Source organism: Poecilia latipinna, unplaced genomic scaffold, assembly GCF_001443285.1.
Source record: "Poecilia latipinna isolate Pla-1442-1.1 unplaced genomic scaffold, P_latipinna-1.0 Scaffold120, whole genome shotgun sequence".
Lineage (NCBI taxonomy): Eukaryota > Metazoa > Chordata > Actinopteri > Cyprinodontiformes > Poeciliidae > Poecilia > Poecilia latipinna.
In genome coordinates, this window is record NW_015112736.1 from 480,094 (window position 1) to 503,455 (window position 23,362).

A 23,362-nucleotide genomic window follows, 5' to 3' on the forward strand; every position below is an offset into this window, starting at 1 on the left:
AGCTGGTCTGGGAACGCCATGGGTTCCCCCAGAGGAGCTGGAACAAGTGGCTGGGGGAGAGCGAACTCTGAGCCTCCTTACTTAGGCTGCTGACCCCGTGACCCGACTCTGGATAAATGATGGATAGATAAATCACACACATACACACACTCACATGTGTGATACACATAGCATAATAGAATAGGAACAGTAATGTTAGCAAGCTAGTTTCAGGAAATGTGCTCTTTTGCAGCCCCCCCCACATGCCCACACACACACCCACACACACACATAATGGATGTTAACATTGTCCATTATTGACATTTCATCATTGTTGTTGTAAAATTGCTGTCATTTTGTTTTAAAAATGTTCTACAAATTGTCAGAAATGCTCTACAAATTGTTCTAAAAACGTTTAAAAAAGTGAAAAATGAAAATATTTCAAACATGAAATAATTTTTGGGTGACATAAAACACAGTAGAAAGTATTATACAAAACATTTTTTAATCAAAATGACAAAAGTAGCATAAAACCACATTGATTGTAACCCGGGTCAAAAAGGACCCACTCACGGAAGACTGTATAGTCAGTCACTCACGCATCAGAGGGTTAAGTTAGTTTTTTTTTTTTTTTTTTAAACTTTCTTCATGTAAACGGTCTTTTAGGCGCCCCTGCCACTACATCTGCAGCCACCGGCTTTAGTTTGGCCTTCAACAAGCCCACTGCGTCTGCAACTCCTTTTTCGCTCACCACCACCACCTCCTCCACTACTGGAGCAGGTTTAAGTTTTGGCTCCATCCTGACATCGACAGCTCCACAGCAGCCTTCAGCCACGGGGTTCACGCTCGGTCTTGGTGGTACGACAGGCTCCACGGCAGCCTCAACTGTGCCGACCCTAGGCGGTGGTCTCTTCTCCAGCACTGGAACCTCAGGTGGGCCGGGAGTATCTAAGCGGGAGTATGTAAACGTTTTTGTTGGGTTGGACGACGTAATGACTAAGGATACATTTAAATGTGTTTCATAATGTTCAAAGCTGCTCTAAATTTGGTTTTCCAGGTTTGGGTCAGACTCTTGGAGGAGGAACCGGGCTTACCTTGGGGTCAATATTGGCTACCTCTACAGCAGCATCAGCTGCTCCTGCTCCAAGTATTGGTCTGGGTGGAGTTGACTTCAGCACTTCCTCTGAGAATAAGAGTGACACCTCATCAGGAACCAATGCACAGTATGTCCTACTTAACTAATTGTGTTAAATAATTTTTTTTACTTGATGGTAAAGCATTTTTAAATATGAAAAAGGCACTCAACAGCCATTTGTCATGGTGATGTTTACCTTATTAGCATTTATTAAGAAAATGTAAATTCTTCTCTTAGGGACAGCAAGGCTTTAAAAGATGAGAACTTGCCACCGTTCATTTGCCAAGATGTTGAAAATTTTCAGTAAGTACTTGATATATGTAGGAACATCAACAAAAATGTTTAAATGTTGATTTGTCATTTGCAAGAGATTTGTAAGTATCAGCTCTCTATCTACTTTAACAGAAAATTTGTGAAAGAGCAGAAGCAGGTTCAGGAAGACATAAGCAGGATGTCATCGAAGACTATTTCTAAAGTCCAAGATGACATCAAGAGCCTCAAACAACTTCTCTCTGTCTGCGCCAGCGGTCTGCAACGCCAAGCTCTAGCTATTGACAAACTGAAGTTGGAGACAGCACAGGTAAAAGGGGGAAAAAATAAAACTAATGAAAATGCACCAGCTGTTTCTAAAAAAAAAAAAAAATCACTGTAGGATGAATCTGATGGAAACGAAGATTCATCTGTGCTCTAATGCCAATTCTAATTTTCTAGGGTGTTATTAGTTAATGTTGCATATTCCTCTGTGGACGATGAGGGCAGAGTGATGATGCAACCGGTCTGCACTCAGTTGACTATTCTTATTTGGTTTGTTAGGAGCTTAAAAATGCTGACATAGCACTGCGCACACAAAAGACGCCCCCTGGACTTCAGCATGAAAACACTGCTCCATCAGAGTGAGTTATTAAGTAAATCCAGTGCAAGAATGCATGGCTTACAGCCATTGATTTGACTGTAAGCAAATTAATCTCTATATCACCAATGTTTTTGAATTGTAGATTGTAAAATTGTGTGAAGGTGTCTTGCAGCTAGAGCATTTGACTACCAAATGACAAGCAGAACCTTGTTCCTCTGTTGTGCCGGTTCTCACCTCTGTTTTTTGTCCTGTTCAGTTATTTTCGTAGCCTGGTGGACCAATTTGAGGTGCAGTTGCAACAGTTCCGGCAGCAGATAGAGGAACTGGAGAACCACCTGACGACTCAGAGCAATGGCTCTCACATCACCCCTCAAGGCAAGAATGGAACCTGGACAGCATTGTTATTTTAAATGGTTTTGCTTTCTGTGCCTGTTGATTAATTGACATAAAATGTGATTATAATGTTGTTGTTTTTTTTGTTTTGTTTTTTTTGTCTGTTTTCCATTTACAGATTTGACTCTGGCCTTGCAGAAGTTATACCAAACGTTTGTTGCGCAAGCTGCTCAGCTTCAGTCTGTCCATGAAAATGTTAAGGTCAGTTTTTTTCTTCTTTTGTAATGTGTGAATTTCTTCCAAAAAGATCCAGCAGTAAAATATATATTTTTGTGTATAATGTATTTTTTTCCAAAATGTTTGTGTATTTTAAGAAAATGTGATCATTTGGATTTGTCATCTGCAAGTAATTTTTTTCTACTACTATTATTCTTCCACAATAGATCTTGAAACATCAGTACCTTTCTTACCGGAGAGCCTTCCTGGAAGACTCTACTGACATCTTTGAGTCCAAACGAGCCTCCAACAGGAAATGGCAGAGCGCACCACATGTCACAACCGGACCTGCCCCGTTCTCCAGTGTACCCAATGCTGCAGCTGTTGCTATGGCAGCCACGTTGACCCAGCAACAGCAGCCAACTCCAGGTCTGACTGCCTTCAAGTTTTAGAAAGTTCTCCTCATCTTCACCTTGTTTAAGATGTTCAATGAGGCAAAGGAGACTGTTAAGTCTTAGAGCGTTGTAGACGGGATGATTGTGTGTTTTTTATATTTACTACATTTTGGGAGCAAAACATTCAAAATATGGCAGGCAGAATTATTTGAAAATAACTGGACTAAAACATATGTAGCTGGCTCTAAAGTATGAGTGACTATCAAAGAAAAGGGAGAATGAAAAGGAAAAAAAATCTGCACAGTTCTGACAGGAAACCTTTGTGCTGCCTTATTAGCCTGTTGCTAATTTAAAAACACTTAGTGGGTTATAGACACTTATCTTATGCACCTTACAAAGAGTAAAGTAAGGAAGTGTAACACATGTGCACAACGAACACCAGACCCTGTAGTATTTATTTCTTTACTTTTTTTTTAGGCCTAGAACGAAATATTCCAGTTTGTAAATCACTAGGGATCCTCTTTCATTCAAACAATCCAAAGGAGCCTGACGTGTGAATGTTATGAGGTGGAGTTAGGATCAGAAATTTGCTGTGATTTATATTTAGATGACAAATGAACTTGTCGACCGAGCTATCGAAATACTGCGCAGAGCTGTAGATCTACGTTTAATTAGGCGAGCTGTTGATGTTTTGTTTATATATTAAAATGTTAAATTTTTCAGTCCAGCTTTTTCTTATGAGGGCGGTGAGGGGTCTCTGGTTGATCAAGGTACAAGCTTTCTAATATTCAAAGTAGAAATTTTAAGCAGACTGGACAACGTGGCTCTGCTGCTGTTTTGGAAAGGAAAATCTTTAAAAAAAAAAAAATACATATATGTGTGTGTGTGTTTATAAATATTTCTTTATAAAGAAATATTTATAAACACAGTTGGTCAAGTTTTTAATGAGATGATCAACAGCAGAGTTTTAGGTTTTATTTTTAATGCCCTATATATATATATATATAATAAAAACGCCCTGTTCAGAGAAACCTGGCTCTTAATGGCTACTGTGAATCCTTAGCTCACTTTTAATGGAAACAGATAATTCCCAAATGTTCTTTTAAGGTTCCTAATTACATGTTGTTTTTTTTAATCAAATATTTCAAACAAATATAGCTGTTATTTTGGTACAACATGAGCAGACTAATTAATAATGCTGATTTAATAATCCTTTGCAGTATCCCAACAAATCGGCTCTTTGTCTGTCTTCAGTGATATCCTCAAGTATTTATTTTAGCTCTTTTACAAAAAAATATTTTACAAGTCAAATAACAATCATCTATTATATGTGCAGTCATATCTGGGATGTTAAAAGTGACATCTGATGACCATACACAGGCATATCAGGGCTTCTGATGTATGATAATTTAACAGTCTGTAGATTTGTAAAGCTATTGCTTGGTTGAGTTTAAAAAGTTGAACTAATGTCACAAATGGCAGAAACGCAAACATCTGTAAACTTCAGCTGTTTTCTTTTTCAAAAAAGATCTTCAGCTGCTCTTGGACTGTTTATGAATCACAATAAGCCTCGCTTTAAATTTTAGTATAAATTGTATTAACAATCCAACCACATTTGATCATACGTGCCAAGGAGGAATCCATTGCTTTTTCACTATTTACACAAAGAAACATTTCAGACATCTCCTGCAACGATAGAAGCTGTGTGTGAGATCCACATGTGTGGTAGGAGTAAAAAGCCACCTTGTTGCCTGCTTCCAGTCATTTTTTTGCTTTTTTGATGTAAAGCTAAATTGATGCAGATTAACTAGATAATTGCAACCTTGTATGTTCTTGCTGCCCAATAGGGGGATGCTTGCAGTTTTAAATGCGCTCCAGAGTGTTTTTTCATTTAAAGTTGTTGCATATTTGTGAGAGATTACCTTTTTTCAGTGATAGACTTTAGCAATATCGTCATCTTTCCTCAATGCGTTTTTTTTTCTCTGAACAAAAATCTTTAATCCTAATCACACATTGTATTTATTAAACTATTTATTTTATCTGTTTTTCATGTGCTTAATTTAGTGCGAGCTACGAATAACATTGAGAGTTGTTTAGTTTCGCAGCAAACGCAACACTAAATGTGCTGCTGGCTGGCACTTACCTCTAAAATATTGTTTTACCTAAATACTTGACAGTGTCCCAATGATTGTGTTGACCTGGTATTGTTTAGACTTGTATCTTTTGAGACGGAAGGGGGAACATGCCAAAAAGACTCAGGACTAGAATACGAACCAATTAATTGCCTAAACTGGAAATCCTGCTCAACAGTCACAAAGATGCTCTCTTTCTCACTTTAATCCATTTGGTAGGGTTGCTCGCCTGGAGGCCATACCACTGTTACTTGATAAAAGCTGTTTTACCTAAGGGCTACTGTCGGCTTAACAGGGCTGGTCCATTTTAAAATTACTTTCACTTCACTGAAAGCTGTCAGATGCATTTTTTTTTTTTTAAATAGTAGTACTCCCTTTGGATTACCTCCCATGAACAATTCTCACTTTTCTAGACTGAACACTTTGTTGGTCTCAGCTGGTTCCGAGTCAGGTGAGATCGTATTTATGCTTCTTTAATTGTTAGAAGAAAGTATTTGCTGCTCATGCTGGTCCACAGCTACCAGTGATCTACAATTGGTGCCAAAATGAAACGGAGAGGTCAGGGAGGTCTCATTGTTTATTCATATTTACAGTTTGCCATGTTTCAGTGCGCCATGTAAGGTTCCGTTTTTGTTTTTGACCTGGTGAGCATAATAGTAAGAAAAACAACTACTCTTTTTAAGCCAATGAACACAATAGTGTTAGTGTTGTTGCTAGTCATAGCGGTGAATGAGCCACTCTATTTCTCAATGGTCACTTTGCATCAAAAAAAAAAAACACATAACTTTGAATATTTCATTCCTTATTTAGTAAGCCTAACCATTTGTGAAGTCAGACTGCTAAAATATTATCTTCTATTCATTTTTATGTATTCTTCCATTAACATTTAACACGCCGTCTTCCATAGTCATAGTTGGCGCAATAACACTGAAAATGCAGAACACGTACCGATCTTTCATAAGGTGTTTGGACTTTGAAGTTTTTAACTGGATATTTACTGGCCTTATTTCTTATATTGAGTGTCTGAGTTCTCTCCATTTGAATGCTGTTATTGTTTTGAATGTTATTGGCAAGGCAGGTGTTATCCCATCTACTCCCCTTTTTTTTCTTTTTTTATGATGCAGGGGGGAAATGTGAAGTTCTTTATTTTTTTGATTGTCAGAATTGTTTTCTGTTCTTGACCTGCTTAATTAATGACAAACTCCTCAGTTTTCCTTTTTCTTCAGGTTTGGCACAACCGTGCAGAAAACTGAGCCTCATTTTTTTATGTTTAAATTTATTCTCTATCTTATTCTTTGTATTTCTATACTTTATTGCCAACATTTTTGGCCTGAAACAATCACATGTAGGTTTCTTTTTTTTCATTTATTAGAGCTTCAAACATCAAAATTATACTTGTCAGTATCTCCGGGAATTTACAGAACGTTGTACATTCATTTCCACAGTTTTCTTTTTGACCAGTTTACACTGAAGCTAAATCACAAATGCCAATTTCAGATTTTGTTTTATCGTAATCTCTAGTTCTTATAATGGTATGTTTAAACCTATATCCAATGCCTGTTCATAACAATACATTAATATATAATATGGTGTGCCTTTATAAACTATATACAATAATTGTGTGGTGCATTTTGTTAGGAGGGGCGTATGCTAGTTCATTCACTCTCAGAAATCTTGAAGATTTGGAAACTTGTCAAATGCAGTAGCAGTTAGCAAATAATAGCCAATTCTGTTCCTAAATGTTTGTGTTTATGTAAGTGGAATTGCATTTAAATTGACAATAAATCAGTTTTTAAACAAAGAAACGTTTGTCCTTGTTTCTTTTTGACTGAAGTTGTTTTAGCAGTGGAGGCTAACCAGGCAGTACAGAAAGAAACAACTGCATAAAAAGGGAAAAAGGACAAGTTTCTGAGTGAAAGAACTAGCAATCAGGCTTTTTTTTTCTTCATTTATAAGGAGCTGTAGCATTTTTGAAAAAAGTGGAATTGATGTTTATAATTGCATCTAGAGTAGAGTAGTAGAAGATCTTGAATTTTCTGATCATACTTCTACCTATGAACTGTAAAAAATGGCTACTGTAGCTTTTGTTTTAAAGGGGGGGAAAAAGCTAAATCTGTTATATTGCACTATACATGAATTAGTTCAGGCATTGCAGAACTGATTGATACACCAATCAATAGACCAAACAATGAATTGATATATTGTCCTCTTCATCATCTTTGGTCGGTTTCTTTCCCCAGCTTATTGAATGCAGCAAAACTAAGAATTATCATTTTTCCACCGACGAGCACATCAACCAACACCATGTGCACCTCAAGTTTAATGAAAAAAAAAATCAGATAAGAATAAGAGATGATTGTAATTCATTCTCTGTTCATTTCAAACCTGCTACCTCTATCAGATTTAAAAAAAGTGTAATCAGTGAAAGTCAGTTGAAATAGGTTAGACCTAAATAATAATAAAAAAAGATCCAGATTGCTGCTTTTCTGCTATATTTTAAAAATTAGTCATTTTTTTAATGGGGGAGTTTTAGAAACTTTTTTTTTTTCTTTTTTTTTCAGTATAATTTTGCTGTTTGGTTTTTAACTTGTACTCTAAAGGCACATTAATAAAAGTAAAACAAATCCTGTCTTTTTGTACCTTAGGCACCCAGGCACCTTTGGGGGCAGGGTTTGGAAACCCCTTTGCCTCAGCAGTAGGCACTAGTTTGGGCTCTTCTACACTTGGAGGTATTACCTCTGCCTGTTATATGTTGGATATACTCCTCTCTATTATCCCCATTATCTTGCATAGTCTACAATTTCTCAAATGCCAAATGTTTTTTTGTCTGTTTTTGTTTTTTTACTATAAAATTTCTTGTGTGTGCTTGAGAGAGAGGGAGGCAGGCCTGACTTGTGCAGGCTCAGAATCTTATTTCCCCCAACTTTCTGCTCTTTATTCTTCCTTCTCAGCTGTAATGTGCGTTCACACCACAGGAAAAACCACTGCGTTTTTGCGTATCGGGATAGAAAAAAAAAAAGAAACAAATGGAGAGGTTTGGCTTAAATGTGTCTCTAATTTGTCATTCTGCGAAAGGAATCTGCCACTAAACGTTTTTTTTTTTTTTTTTTTTGCAAATTAAAAACATCCCTTTGAGAGTTTGGAAGCAGGTGGTTTGAGCGCACAGTGTTGGCGTTTTGCCTTGTTAGGAGTGTATTTTGTGAAACTTGACCATATCATTCATCTCCCTTTTGTCTTAAGTTTGCAGTGCATTGCAGAACATTGCTTTGTAATCTGTAATTAAACGCTGAGATCTACATAATGCTTAATGATCCAGCTGAGGTTTTTTTTTTTTTTCTTTGTTTTTTTGCTTACGCTTGCTTATGCCTGTCTGTGTGCACTCCTGAGACACTGCTCAGGAGTGCACACACTCCTGAGCAGGTGCATACACTCCTTGTTTGCTCATTGTTTGCTCTCAGTGCAGGCTGCACACCTACCTCGATCTGACTTCCTTGTTGTTCTCTCCCACAGGTTTTGGAGGCGGGCCAGGGTTTGGTGGTGTTGGAACTGGGGGGTCTTCTTTTGGATTCTCCTCCACCAATAAGCCTGCAGGGGGCAGTCTGAGTGCAGGTATATGGAAATCTGCATCACACATGCCTCAGTAAACAAGCTTTAATAAAGGCAGTATCTAATAAAAGTACAACCTGTCTTTTTTTAAATTACGTTTTCTGCTCTTTAGTCATCTAAGTAACGGATAGAGGATGAAGTGTTTTTAAGAAGTGAAGCATGTTCCAGTAAGCTTCACAACGTTTTTCCTCGACAAAATGTGTTCGAATGCATGTCCACACACCCCGGGCAGACCTTAATCTCTAATATTGTCGGTTTTAAATTCAGACGTTGAAGTCCGTATGTAAAAAGCAATCATCAAAAGTCAGTCTTTCCCCGTCTTACCTTTTAAGTGTCCTAAAATATTTCTGTGAAACCTCCTACGTCATCTTTTTGTCTGACCCTCTTGCATCCCTAGGTTTTGGCAGCACCAGCAGCACCGGCTTCAACTTCAGCAACCCCGGCATCAACCAGTCTGCTGGGCTGACGTTTGGCGTTTCCAACCAGCCAGGCGGCGCCTTTGGCACAACCCCAGCTCTCCAGCTGAAGAAGCCCCCCGCTGGGAATAAAAGGGGGAAAAGATAGAAACAGATTAAGAAAAGAATAATACAGCATTTGACCAACTAGTGGCTTGTAGCAAAGAACAGGTTGGCCTCCTTTAAAGTGTAGAAACAGTGCTAAGATGAATTGTTACCTTAAAAAACAAGGAACATCGTTTTGAGGGAGAAGATTCTATCATGTAACAGACTATTTTGAGTTATGTTATTTCAACCTGGAAAGAACGAATCCTGTGGACAATATGGTATAATTTGTCCTGTTTTGTTTATCATTATTTTATTATGCCATAGCTGATGTGAGCAGAGGCAACAGATCCCATCAGCACAGTGTCAGATGGCGAGATGAAGCTATGAAGCGTGATTATGCCCATTAGAATTTCCTCTAACAGTTTGTTTCTCACTCTTGTCTGTGGTGTAACAGTGCTTTGGGAAAGGCTAAGGCAAAAACAGTTGGTTCAACAACAAATTGCTCAGTTATTTTGAGATTTTTTTGTTTTGTCTAATTATTGTATAAGATAAACATGTTTTGTGCTTTCTGATGAACTGTAGTTTTCTCTCCATTGCCTCAAAAAGTCTTTCAGAACATAGCTGCTGTGCAATTGACTTCCCTCAAGTTGCGTCCAAAGAGTTTTTTTGTTTGTTTGTTTGTTTTGTTTTAAAGAGATAAAGGGAAAAGGGAACAGTATAGTTGGAGTCTACCAGTGTAAGTGAACATTTGATCCTAGAGTTTAGGTCCCAGACTGTCCAATGTGTCTTTAGGAAGATGCCATTTTATTTTTGTATCAAGTGAAGAAAGCTACGACATTCAGAAAAGAAATTAAAATAACACAAACGTCTTGTGGGTTTTCCGATGTCATGTCAACAAAATCTGTTTTTGCTGAGATCCATTCTAATTGTTTGATAATTTCTCATAGACAGAATTTCTCTTTGCCTCTTCATCAATGTATTGTTAAGGCTATGGGGGAAAATACTGTGCTTCTTGTCCTCCATGGGCTTATGAAATGTTAAGTTTATTCTGACAGTTTCTCAAGCATATTCAGCTTGCTCGTTTTATACATGTGCTAGATAAAGTTTGCACTATCCGGTGTACGTGATCTGATAGTGATCGTATGAATGTGTAAATCTGCCCGTCACTCAGCTATCATGCTTCCGTTGAGCGTTGGGTTAAGAACTATGTCTCTTTTTGTCCGTGTCTCTTTGGTTATTACCAAATAATTGTAGTTGTATTGTTGTTTTCTATTCGGTCTGTGGAGATCTGTATTTTTGAGATGCTGTTTAATAATAAAATCTTTTGCCTGTTTGTAGTGTCACTTTGTTGAATTTTTGGCTGCCACAGATGAATTTCTGCAGAATGTTTTCTAAGATAATTTGCAGATGGTTTTCCTTTTGATTACAAGGGATATATTAATTGTGTAGGAAATGATACATTTTCCAATTTGATTTCCTAAAAAATCAAATTGAAAATCTGAAAAAAATAGATTGTGAGCTCAAATTACAATATTTGTCAGTAAATTATCTGATTCCCCTGAATTGTAATAACTGATATAGATTTTTCAAAATTGCATTTAATATTCTATGCACGATTTCTTGGTGATCTTTTTAGTTTAGATTTATTTGTTTCTTAGTAAAGAAATGTGAGGGATCTGGACAGCTGTACCATAAAATATTTTAACTGGTTTCCAGAGTGCTATTTGTTTTACTTATACTTTTTTCACAACAGGGCATTTGCATACAACAGCAGAGCAACTTTGGCGTAAATTTTGTGGAAGAAGTTTTTAAGTTAACGATGAACATGTGCTTTACATTTAGTCACGTCCATTCCCACCCCCCCAAAAGTAAAAAAAAAAAAAAAAAATCGAAGCTGTCCTGTGAACACGCGCAAAAATATTTTAAATATATTTATATAAAAAAATAAACTATACACGTGTGTGTTTAATCGTGGAAATAATGAACCATATTTTGCCTCAAAGTATAACATTCACTCAATCATTACCGTGGAAGTGCGATGTATTAATCTGACACGATTTTTACACAGGCAGAAGGAAGAAAGAGGGCGACATGACAAACATTCTTCACTCCTTACCGCTGAAGAAGAACTCCGTTGCCAGGCGACAAACATACTACAATACTGTATGTTTGAAATAGCTGCATTTTAACCGCTCGGCTCGCCTTTAATTTAAACGCCTTTAATTTTAGTCTTTGTCCACAGTCGTTATTCTCCAGGTCTGTAACTTAACATTGTTCGTCATTGTTTCAATCAGCTGGAAATAACTGAAAATAACAAAACGTCTAAGTGAAAAAAGATAAGCCGAAATGAATTGAGCAAATAACTGATCAAAAATCTATATTATTTCTCATTTAAATGTAATATTTTTTTTCCTATTACTATTTTTTCTTTTAGTTGGATAGATTCGGGTGGCTTTACCTTATAGTTAAACATTTTACTTAATACTATTATGTATCGTTGTGGACAAAATTAGTCATGCTTCCAAGTCAAGAATATGTCATCATGTTGTCTTCTATTGGTTTTGTTTGTTATCTGCTAACCTGACTGACTGTCTTGCAATGTGTACACACTATAGGCATGCCTCTTCCAGACACATTCTATTGCGCCCAGCAAATCAACATCCCTCCCGAGCTGCCAGACATCCTGAAAAGCTTCACCAAGGCAGCTATCCGAACACAGCCCAAAGATCTGCTCCAGTGGTGTTCAGCGTAAGTGTTAAAAGTCGTCAACATCGTTTGGGATTCTGGATAGACGTGTGTGACTTTGCTGTGGTTTATTTATTGCGTCAAATAATTCACAAAAATGCGTCTCCAAGCTACCTTTCACCTGAGCACCTCTCTCCCTTACTACTGACAGGCTGTAATTAGCTCCCAGACGCTTCCACGCAGATTCTGTGGTTAAACTAAATGCCTTCTCTTAACAAAATAAATAAATAAATAAATAAATAAATAAATAAATAAATAAATAAATAAATAAATAAAAAGTTGAACATACTGGCTGAATTGGAAGCATACAGGGTGTTTGTTTTTCTGCCCTAAGGATTGTCCTGTCTACTACTGTGTTAACCTACAGAGCTTTTAGGAAAACCTAAAATCGAGCAACATGTTGCAATTTCCTTTGTGGAAAAAAAATAATTGAGGTAAAACAAAAGATCTGCTTCCTTTGAGAGATACCGAAAGCCACCCCTGCCTGTAAATTCATATCAAAATATTGCTGAAATAAGATAAAGATCAAACAGGGTGAAGTGTCACAAACAATGCATGAGTTTTGAGCAAACTCCTCTATTCATCCAGCTATTAAATATTATAAACTGGTTGATGTGTACATGCTCATTTTTACGCTGTTACACTCTACATCAATTTAATGTGTGGTTATTACATGCCATAACTACATCCCAGATACTTTCATGCACTGGCCAAAGGGGAGTGTCTTCCAGTAAAGGAGAGGCTGGAGATGAATGTTGCCACTCAGAAGACTGACACTGGACTGACTCCAGGTCTACTGAAGATCCTCCATAAGCAGGTAGGAAGAGTTTGCTCAAAACTCTTGTTGTAATTTTTTTTTTTTTTTTTTACCTTCTTAATGAAAATCCCTCTTTCCGTCTATGTTGAGATTTTACTTATGCTGACGTTGCAACTAAACATGTCTACTAAAAGCAGTGCTGTATTACTGTTTGGGATATTCCAATAAGGATGCACATACGTACGCTCACAGTTTTCACCTACGTATTTGCATCTCTCTTCTTTTCCCGCCCCGTCGCAGTTGTCTCCAAAGGAAACATGCAGCAAAGAGGATGTGCAGCTGAAATGGAAGGCTCTCTGTCTTCCCATGGAACAACTGGAGGCTCTGCTGTCGTTGGGCAGCTTTGGTTCGGAAATCAACTGGATGGAGTTTTTTGCCCTGGGCTGTAGTGCTCTTGGAGGGGTGAGGCCTAACGCAAGGCAAAATCTAATTTCTAAAGCTGCTTCTTACTTAATCTAAAGGTTAAAGCACAGGAGGAGAACCTTAGGAGTTGTTGTGTTTCTTCATCTCCTCGTCTGAGTGTCTAGTGGAACAAACCAGCCTCTTTTTTTTTTCTTTCTTTTTTTTAACATAAATCAATTTTCTCCAGTTAAGCCAATCGTTTTTCCACCTAGGAAAAACAGCACTGGAGACAGATCAAAGAGAATTTATTTCAGCATATAGATATTCCTGGGAGATGTGTTTGTGTCTGCAAAAGAAGAAAGAAAGAAAACAACAGCCAGGAATCAGGAAAGTCCTGTGTAGTTTTGGAAAAGATGCGTTTCAAGTCTGTTGAACACTTAAACCACATGAGGGCAGTCTCGATCTACACTCGTTCATTTATTTATTTATTTTATATCATTGGGCTCTTGTCTATTTCCTTATACACGTAGCATGTGGCATGTAATTGCTTTTCAAAGGTGAATGCATATTAATTTTCTTGCCAATTTATTTTTCTCTTATTTTGCATGGAACTCCTTTGTCTGCACTTCCGTCGTCGGCGTTTCCCAGTCTCTTATAAGCTCTATGAAGCACGCCTGTGAGATCCTGACAACTGATGAGGAGGGTGGCCCTTCGAGGATCCCATTCGATACCTTCTCGCATCTCTACACCTACCTGGCTGAACTAGATGGAGAAGAACCAGAGGACCAGACTGAAAACTTCCTCCACCTCCTGCAGCAACAAGTGTAGGTTTTTTTATTTTTATTTTTTTACACTTACATGTTTATGTTACGTACTTAAACCTTAAATAATTTGAAACCACTTTTATCACATTGAATTATGCACAATTCTCCATTATGCTACAATTAAAATGTAGTATCAAAATTTATGGCATTTAAAGCAGCAAACAACTTAAGTTTTGGATTCTCAAAACTTAAGAGTATAGGTTTTAATTCTAAAAATAACAATGATCATTTAAATGAATCCTAAAATCTCTGATGAGAACAACAAATATCCAGGTAGAATTATTCCAGAAGCTTGCTCAAAGCTTAATTAGCATTAGGTTAAGACACAAACTTACACTTCCAGTTCTAGTTTTAAAAATAACCGAAGTGTATTCTGGCAAGTAAATACTAAGTTAATATGATCCTGATGAGTACATTTACACTTCACACATTGAATCTTCTCATGTCAGCAATAAGATGAGCTCAGGGCCTCATCACAAACGATTTCGCATAATGCATCAGATCGTTTAAATTTTTACCACACCATATCCGAATACATATAAAATGTGAATTTACTTTGCTTTTATGTGGGATTGTGTGTGGACTGATGACATTTATGCTGAAATAAACGCAGCATGACAAAAGCAAAAAAAAAAAAAAAAGCATCACATTGTCTTAAAAATGCTGAGAGAGTGCTGCCAGTATGTTTTTTTTTTTTTCTTTCTGTGCAGTGTTGACAGCGCAGAAAAACACACACACTGCTTTCAGTTCAGCTTGGTCCACCATTTGTGACAGTCAGTGTCAGTTGGCTAAGAAGCACAGGCAGTTTATGAGCTGAGCCAGTTCCTCTCTGCCTCAGATGATGTTTGTGAGATTGTGATATTCACTGTTGCGAAAATCCTCAGTGTTGCCTTAATGCGCTGGTCTCTCTGCCCGACAGCGACAAGCAGAACGGCATGATTCAAGTTTCCAACTTCTACCCCAGGAGGAAGGTTGTGCTCAAACAAATGGCTGTGGAAGACTAAAAGAAGCAACAGAGGAAAGGAAGAGAGTCATTGTGGTGAATTATTAAAAGAACCCATGAGTACTCCAACCCGTCCCGTTAATTGTTAGAAATACTCACTCTGTCTAAATGTTGATGTAAAGGTGAAGCAGCTAATGCCAGGGCTAATGTGATTGCTTTTTTTGTTTTCTGAGCATGAGCAGAGGTACACAACTGCCTCACCGCCTGTGTTTTATTCCTCCTTTTCTTTCGCCTGGATTCGCCTAAGTTCATTCATCATCCACGCAACCTATCAGCTTACAGTCTCACCATTACTGGCCTTTCATCTTGGGTATTCATTCTTCCCCGAGCAAACGAAGAAGAGGCAGAGATTAGCACCAGAGCACAATTTCCAGCTCAGTTCAGAGGCTTGCGTTTCGTTCACCTTTGGGTCGTCACGCAAGACGCTCGCAGAAGAAGCGTATTCCGAAGACGGGTTCTCGTGTGGCAAACAGAGACTCCGTTTTCCGCTGAAAGCATCCTCCGCTCTTACACACATGCACCAAACACTGCCTCGTGCAGGGCTGCAGCTGTGATCAATTCGAGGCTACTGAAGGGCAGATAGAACGGCCGATAACTTAATAATAACAGCGGTCTCTCCACCCATGTGACACAACACGGGCGGAATGTTGTCAGGTCTTAAAACAGTCATGTTCAGGATGACCCCCAGAGAAATAGTCTGGCAGTGTCTTGACAATAACAAATTCAATTCTTTGGAATCTTCCCAGAAAGCTACTCTGTTTGTAAAATAGCTTTTATCGTAAAAAAAAAACATACAGATTCAAAAATGTTAGTAAAGAAACTTCTTGAATGAGTTCATGTCATTCAGGAAACTGAGCTGCATTACATAAAAAAAAATATAATGTCATTCAAATGTATTCATACCCCTCAAACATTGTTCACATTGTGGTACAACACATTACGCAATGTTGTTGTACATTACAGGTACAACAACATTGTTTTTGAACTAGCATTAACTCAAAGTAATGCATAATTATGATGTGGAAGAAAAATCCATTGATCCATCCATACAGAAAGCTGATTGGGCGAGAGGTGGGGTACGACCTGGAAAGGTCACCAGTTCATCACAGGGCAAAACAGAGACGCACAAAGAAGATTCTTAGACTTTGCAATTTACATGCTATGTGGTGATGGTAAATCACGTTAAATTGTCCCATAATTTACAGAAAAACAAAAAATGTGGAAAATTCAAGAGGTATGACTGTAGAAAACAGTCATATCTCTTAATGCTAATTAATATTTAATGCTAAATATTAATTAGCATTAATTAATATTTAATTAATTAGCATTAATTAATATTTAATTAATTAATATTTAATTAATGCTAATTAAATATACATTTAATTAGCATTAAATATATATGAATGCTAATTCGTAAAATAATTAAATAAACAAAAACCATACTTGCATATTTCTGTTTTCGATATATAAGAATTCAGATAAGCTAAACACTGTCAATTCAATGAAGCTATAACTCTGTTCCTTGTAAGAGTGTGATTCACTTCGTTTGGGACCTATAGGCTCATTTTGTTGCTTAGGAAGTAGATAGTGGATATTGTTGCACTGTGACTCTGAGGTATATGAATAACAGAGGAAATTGGTATTTCAACAATCAAAGAAATGATCATTTACCCTTGTTGAGACTTTCATGTTTGATATTTCTTCTGCTGGCTGGTGTAAACAAAACAAATGTGTATATATATATATATATATAAAACAAAAACCAAGTGTGCATTCTTACAATTAAAGAGACTCACCTTGTCAGGTTAAACCTGTCCTTGTTGATTGCCCTGGTAAAGTAGATTATGCTCTTATTCATGAATAATTCACTCAAAGCAATACCCCATGAACTTGTTGTTTTAACATGAAGATGTATTCCTGTATTTACTGACCTTTTGCTGTTCTGATACCTTCCGCCCCCAGGATGCTATCAGCTGAACATCTGTTTTCATATCCTTTAGTTACCTAATTTCTAGTCTGTGCAACTCACTTCTATTTTCAGGATTCATCTTCGAGAAAACAATGGTCGCATTTACAGCTCCGGTCCTGTAAGCCCCATTGTTTTAGAGGTGTTGAAACATGGAAAGAGTATGATGTCATTGCAAATATGTCAGCCCTGTAGGAATCTCTGCTGCAGGGTGGACCTTGTTGCACCATTTTTATTGTTTCTTTTTGTTTTTCGAAGCTTTGCCTATAAGATCACATCTCAGGGGAATCAGGGAAAGTTGCAGAACAGCGTGTAACAGGCAGGAGGAGAGAAAATGGACACACAGACCCCACGTTAAGTGTTCTTGTGTGTAGCTGTTGTGTAACAGTTCTAAGGGTAAGGAAAAGGGAAAACATGATTCATGTTGTCTTCTGATGGTGCTGAGCATGTCTAGCTGCTCCGTGGTGAGACATAGCTCATTTATTTATTTATTGTATACGTTTGTGTCTGGTGAATGTGGGAAACTTTCCCAAAAAAAAAATAGTTAACTTACTTCAAATGTGTCTTTTCCAGGGCGATCCAGGATGGGATGATAAAACCTGCGAACTTCATCCACATGGATGGCATGAATTCTGCTCCATAGCTTCTAGATTTTCTCTTGAACAATGTCAGGAGCCAAGTAGGCGCACACTCAGCACATCTAGCTTTTGTTTTCAGGGAAAACGTCTGACAGAGAGAGACTCAGCTTGCCTACTGCGACGTACATAAGAAAGTCTGGAGAAAAATTATGGTTTGACTACGTTGATGATGTACATCTTTTATTGCAAAAGTACTTCTACTACAAGTACCTCTTGTAATAGTTTAGCATTTAACAGCTTAACAGTAAGACAAATATGCTTAAAGGTTTTGGTTGTAACATAACCAAAAGTTCAAGAGGTATGAATAAGCACTGTAGAACAAAATAGTCCTAGATTAATAAAAACTACAATATTAGGTAATAACACTGATTTCACCGCATAGACAGTAATAGTAAAAAATTGCATCCTTTTTCAAGGGATGCAATTTGCTGATGAGGCAATTCTCTCTTTCTTTTGTTGATGCATTTTTGGTTAAAAAAAGAAATGACAAAAAAATGCAAATTTTACTGCTGACTATTTACAGTGAATGATTCTTCTGCCTGCTCCTCTAAATTAGGCCCTTCCGAAGCAGCCATCCATTATAAGTTGCTGATGGTGTGTGAAAGCAGCTCATTCAAACCCACTTCAAACAAACCAACACTTCCTTAAATGCAGATGGGGAGTAAGAGAAAGTAAAAAACTACCTCAGCTGTGTGACAGTCAATTGAGATAGCATCCATTTTTTTTTTATCTTTTAGGCTAATTGTTTTTGTTATAGAGCGGATTATTTAAAATTTCTAAACATGACACACATTAGCCAGTGAAAAATTGTGTTGTAGACTTTAAGTGAGAAAAAGAAAAAATATATATATTTTTTTATTATTATTATTATTATTCCAGGACAAAACTGGGACTGTTTTCACAGCTTTCATCACTTTTTGCAATGTCTTTAAGCCACATTCCAGCAGTCATTAGCATTTACGATCCATCTGCAGTTCCTTTTTTTTTTGTTGTTTTTTTTTTTTTTTTGCCTCAGTCTCTCATTTACAATGATTTTATGTACTGGACCAAATCTAAGAGTGTGCAAGCATCAGTGCCTCTTCTAGGAGACTTGAATTCTTTTTCTCAGTCTCACTTTGGGGTACTATCCTCTAATCATGTTTCTATTAAATGTTCTATTTATTATTAAAACATATTTTGTGTTAGCCTTCAGGCAATTTGTGGAATGTGATACCAATAAATGAAGTTGTTTCAACCAGGTTGTATTTAGCACAGTTTTTTTTTTCTTTCCATTCATCAAAAGAAGACTTAATTAAAGACCCTTTCCAGCCGATTGAGGTTAGTTAATTACAACTTGTGGACAATTGAATTTTTTTCTGAATTAGAGCTGCCAGTAGGCGTTTTGTTTAGCCTTGAACGTGAGCGTTACTCTTGGAGTAGATGGCTTCTCTGCGTTGGCCTCACTCACGGATTAAACAATAACGCCAAGAGTGTCTAATAACGCTGACACAATCAGTCATTCTGCCTTTGGTTTAAAGGAAAAAAAAGCTGCATTTCCTGTCAAATTTTAGACAGAGATGCTTGTGTTAGAAGCGCTTAGATAAACGAATGATTTTGGTCACATTTTTGCTTCATCACACATGCAAACACAAACCTAACAGTTGCGTGCTTGTGTCGAGAGGAGACTCACAGGAGATCTTTGTGCTACGTAGCTGCTACATGCCATAGCGGAGAGCATGGTGTGTGTGTGTGTGTGTGGGTGGGTGTTTTGGTAGTTTGTGGTTTTAGGGGGTATAAATGCATGACTGAAAGAGAGGAGGCATATAGGAGCTTGTCTAAACCCTGTGGGAATATTATGCTGTGCTCATGAGATGTGTGCAGGCTCTCTAAGAAGTGTGAAATGGAGGAAATTTCTCTCTGATCAACCAAACCCTTTGATTGACATATAGATATAGATAGATAGATAGATCTATATCACTCTGTCATTATCTTATAACTTCGCTGTGTCGAGGTGAGGCAAAAACTTTGCCTCACCTCAACACAGCTACACATTAAATAACGAGAAATAAACGTGGCTCTTGTGACTGTTTTGTAATGCAGTCTTAAGACTTCAGTTTTCTAAGTAAACACAATAAAAAAAAAATACATAACTTTAATCAATTCTAAAAGTTAGCAACAATTCTCACTGAAAGGGAAATCTCTTGAGAAAAGTTGACACAATAAAAAAGTTCCCATTTGCCTTCCAAAGAACACCGTCATCTCTGTCTCGAAACCCCGCAGAGTAAGTCGCTGATGTGACGTGTTGCTCTCACCAGCAACGGCGTGAAGTGATTTAAGCAGCAAAAGCCCAAATTGCGTCCCGTTACGTCCTTTCTACATGCTATGCTTGACCCTCTTCAGTTTAGGTCAAACAGAATTGTAGAGGACACACAAGATTTTGTGTCCTCTACAATTTTACATATGATTGCAGCTGTGTTTTGAATATCACATTTCCATTGACACTCATCATGAAGCATCATAAGCACACTGACAGTCAGGACTGAGACTCCTCAGGGACGTGTGCTTAGCCACCTGTGTGAAACTTTGCTCACAGGGGATTTTACAGCGAAAGATGAAAAGGGTGATGAGTCTGTCTACAAAGAAGATATAGAAATCATGGTACATGGCCTGTACTTGCTTAGTGCTTTATTAAGCAAAGCACTTCACACTTCAGTCATTGAACGAAGCACTTCACACTTCAGTCATTGAACGAAGCACTTCACACTTCAGTCATTGAACGAAGCACTACACACTACTTTCAGTAGCGCCTCACACCACCACCAGCAGGCAAGGCAGGTGAAGTGTCTTGCCCAAGATCACAATGACAGAAGGCGGGTGGAACGGGAATCGGACTGACTGCGGACTGACAAACTCCTTCCACCTTCGCCACTATCGTCCCATGTCATCGTTATACCAGAACAATAACCTGCAGGGCACTAGGCCCGGTTTGCATTGAGAAGTGAGAGGTGGAGAAAGGTAGCTACTTTGAGTTTTTAGGTATCTACTTCTGAGCTTGACACCTCACGTCGGCGTAATAACCAAATTTGCATGACCCAGACTGTTTTTCATTGGCAAAGGGAAAGGTTCAGAATGTGCTCCAGGATATTGATTATTTTCCACAGGTGCCCCAACGAGAGTATTCTGGCAGGCTGTATCATAACCTTGTTTGGCAGCTGTAACACCCTGGATTACAAAGCTTTACAGAGGATGATTAGATCAGCACAGTGCATTACCAGAACATAACTGTCTGTACCTTTCAAAGTGCTGTGGAAGGAAGGTGAAGAAGATCATCTCTGACCTCCCAGCTGCACACGGTTCCTGCTCTGGCCGTCTGCTGAAAGCCCTGCACAATCACTCGGTATTATTTTTACATTCACGCCAAGTGACTTTTAAATGTAAACGTCTAACACCTATGCACTGCAGTTACTTCAGTACATTATCATTATTATTAGTAGTATTCAGATATTGTCTTATTCTTAAGCAATGCATTCTTCAGATCCTTGTTTTAGTTGTTTCTTATAGCCAATTGTACATTCGCTACGTGATACCGAGAGGCTGGTTCATCACATTGTTCGACTGTTGCTTGTACACGACAATTAATCACATAACTAACAGTGACGCAGTGCGCTCTGTGGGAAAATATATACACCTAAGATTATCAGAGACCACATTTCAATTTCAAGCCAACATCTGCTGCACACAAAGCATTCTTGACGGCAGCAAAAACTGAGCACTGGCTCGGAACTAAAGTGAAAATTTAAGTGCTAAAGAGCTCTTATCTCTAATCAGCTTCTGGTCTTAATCAGCATTCATCATAATCATTCATTTTGAGACAAGCAAAATGCCCCCTCCCCACCCCTGGCCTCACCAAGTGTTCACTAAGTCAATTTAGAGGACTGCCAGTTTAACTTAGCATAATTCATTTGTCTAAATGGCACATAATGGGGGAAAAAAGTACAACTTTTTACTGTGCATTGTAAGAGTAAACATTTGTGTTTTGCACAAATTGTAATACTAATGCATAAGGAATCCTGAATGACTGCTGCACTTTTACAGGCACTTCATTTTATTCGAAGCAGAACAGAACGGTACTGTCAAGATTGTACTCCCCACTTAAAATACTGAAACTTATTCAATATTTTCTTGAATAAGTTTATAATACTACAACAAAGTAATTTTTAAGAGAGTTCACAGTCCAAGTGCCTACATATTACTCAGTTATATGCCGAAAATGTCGCCCTATTTAAAGTAACTGAAATTTGGCCACAACTGAGATAAAATTCTGAAAAAGAAATTTTTATAACACTTGGTTGAAAATCTAACGTGTATCATGTAAAACCCTCATCGGGTGTCAACAGTTTGTCTATCTCACATGTAAGTAGGAAGATCACCCTGGGACGTCCAGTACAAACTGATGCTTGGTGTGCTAGAAATAATAAGAGTGAAACCAGCAACATCAACTGTATGACACTAAACACCCAATAGTTCCCCCATTGTGTGGTATCAGGAGACCAAATTCATATCTTGTTCTGATAACCTTTATATAACTTTGAGTGGCCCCCGGTGGATGGTTTGTCCTACCAAATGAAAAGAAAAAATTAAAAATTCCAACATACTTTTACAACGATCTCTGTAAAGGCATGCCATGTGAAAATTCTTGGCGGTTGAAAATATGAGCGAGATAAGAAAAACATGCTCCTACAAAGTTTTTTTTTTTTTTAAGTTATCTCAAAATTGTACTCAGCATGTACTCGTGGTACTGAATGTAACTGGTGTGCCTCTTATGTTTACCACCTCACCCAAACCCAGTTTGCCTTTCAGGCTTACGGGCCACTAAGCCCGTAAGCCTGTTGTTTTTTTTGTTGTTGTTTCCCCCCACCCCCATGCCATACAACTTCCTGGGCTGGTTCACACAGGGTAGATGTTTTCCAACCGTATCTTTAATAACACACATGCAGTATCTTGTCAGTACTGCTTGAACTTGAGTGTGTTTAACCCCAACGCCGCTGGGAAAGACGTTCGGTAGTTTTCACCAAACACTGTGCAGAAATTGTGGCTATTTTTGTTCGATTAGAGAGGACAAGACGTTGTTTCATTAGTTTCTTCACAAACCCCAATTCTGTGCTACACAACTTCCTAATCAGGCTTCACTGAATAGTTTGCATGGCATCAAATACGAAATGGGAGGGTGGCAAAATCATGGTGTGTGATTTTATTAGTGTCAGTGGGTTGTGTTACTGACTGCAGCCCAACTACTATTCCCAGTTTAAAATTAAATATTAAACCTACGTGTTCAATAAGTTAAGAGGTTTTCTTTTCAACAAAAACCTCAACACACTTGCTGACCCATTTCCTGATCTGAATGCATAACCCACTCAGAATGCTGGGTCAAACCCAAAGCCAGATCCCAGTTGTGTGAAATCAGTGCACATTTGTTTCTGTTTTAGGAAAAAACTAAAAAATAAAAAAAAACTGCATTTGCTTAACACAACAATTTTAATAGTGCATGACAATGTTTTTTTTTTTTTCAAAGTTAGATTTAAATTGAAATATTGGGGGGGCAAGAAAGTCACCTAAAAATTCTAGACCATATATCATTCAGCATCCTTTCAGAGGAAACCTGGTAGGCTACATATACATGTGTGAAGTTATACCAAAAACAAAAAAATAAAGGAACTGGCAACTAAAAACAAACAAAGATGTAAATCTTCAGACCGGAAAACTCTAAAAATACCCATATTTGACAACAGTGTTGGTTGGGTCCAGCCGAATTATCTCTTACTAGAAGACATACCCCACATACATACACACACACACAGAGAGAAAGAGAGAGAGAGGTCCCAGTTGCGTCTAATCG

At 37.8% G+C, this 23,362-nt stretch overlaps 2 protein-coding genes across 4 annotated transcripts in view; both read left to right on the plus strand.

Moving 5' to 3' along the window:
- The window catches only part of nup58 (nucleoporin 58), a 16,058-nt gene extending 5,573 nt beyond the window's left edge, over window positions 1-10,485 (plus strand). The window contains exons 4-14 of one of the 3 annotated variants that reach the window (XM_015028323.1): window positions 646-912; window positions 1,037-1,202; window positions 1,352-1,417; window positions 1,520-1,694; window positions 1,928-2,007; window positions 2,224-2,342; window positions 2,479-2,561; window positions 2,744-2,945; window positions 7,689-7,772; window positions 8,554-8,652; window positions 9,047-10,485. In XM_015028323.1, the coding sequence (XP_014883809.1) occupies window positions 646-912; window positions 1,037-1,202; window positions 1,352-1,417; window positions 1,520-1,694; window positions 1,928-2,007; window positions 2,224-2,342; window positions 2,479-2,561; window positions 2,744-2,945; window positions 7,689-7,772; window positions 8,554-8,652; window positions 9,047-9,213 (1,508 nt within the window). In that variant the 3' untranslated portion in view covers window positions 9,214-10,485. Of the gene's footprint in view, window positions 1-645; window positions 913-1,036; window positions 1,203-1,351; window positions 1,418-1,519; window positions 1,695-1,927; window positions 2,008-2,223; window positions 2,343-2,478; window positions 2,562-2,743; window positions 2,946-7,688; window positions 7,773-8,553; window positions 8,653-8,761; window positions 9,008-9,046 lie in introns of those variants that run through there. The other 2 variants (XM_015028325.1, XM_015028324.1) reach the window with 2 other exon arrangements.
- A 781-nt stretch (window positions 10,486-11,266) lies between these two features.
- On the plus strand, window positions 11,267-14,952 carry ropn1l (rhophilin associated tail protein 1-like). The gene is made up of 6 exons (XM_015028326.1): window positions 11,267-11,408; window positions 11,768-11,900; window positions 12,591-12,714; window positions 12,955-13,116; window positions 13,705-13,880; window positions 14,800-14,952. The coding sequence occupies exons 2-6, from the start codon at window positions 11,770-11,772 to the stop codon at window positions 14,882-14,884; spliced, it is 678 nt and encodes a 225-aa protein (XP_014883812.1). The 5' UTR covers window positions 11,267-11,408; window positions 11,768-11,769; the 3' UTR covers window positions 14,885-14,952.
- The last annotated feature ends 8,410 nt before the right edge of the window (window positions 14,953-23,362 follow it).

What these genes read in the sequence shown, in the direction of transcription:
- ropn1l (XM_015028326.1), top strand. Translation starts at nt 11,770, where the DNA reads ATGCCTCTTCCAGACACATTCTATTGCGCCCAGCAAATCAACATCCCT. An exon ending in CTGCTCCAGTGGTGTTCAGC is followed by an intron (nt 11,901 to 12,590) that starts GTAAGTGTTAAA and finishes ACTACATCCCAG; the next exon opens with ATACTTTCATGCACTGGCCA. An exon ending in TGAAGATCCTCCATAAGCAG is followed by an intron (nt 12,715 to 12,954) that starts GTAGGAAGAGTT and finishes GCCCCGTCGCAG; the next exon opens with TTGTCTCCAAAGGAAACATG.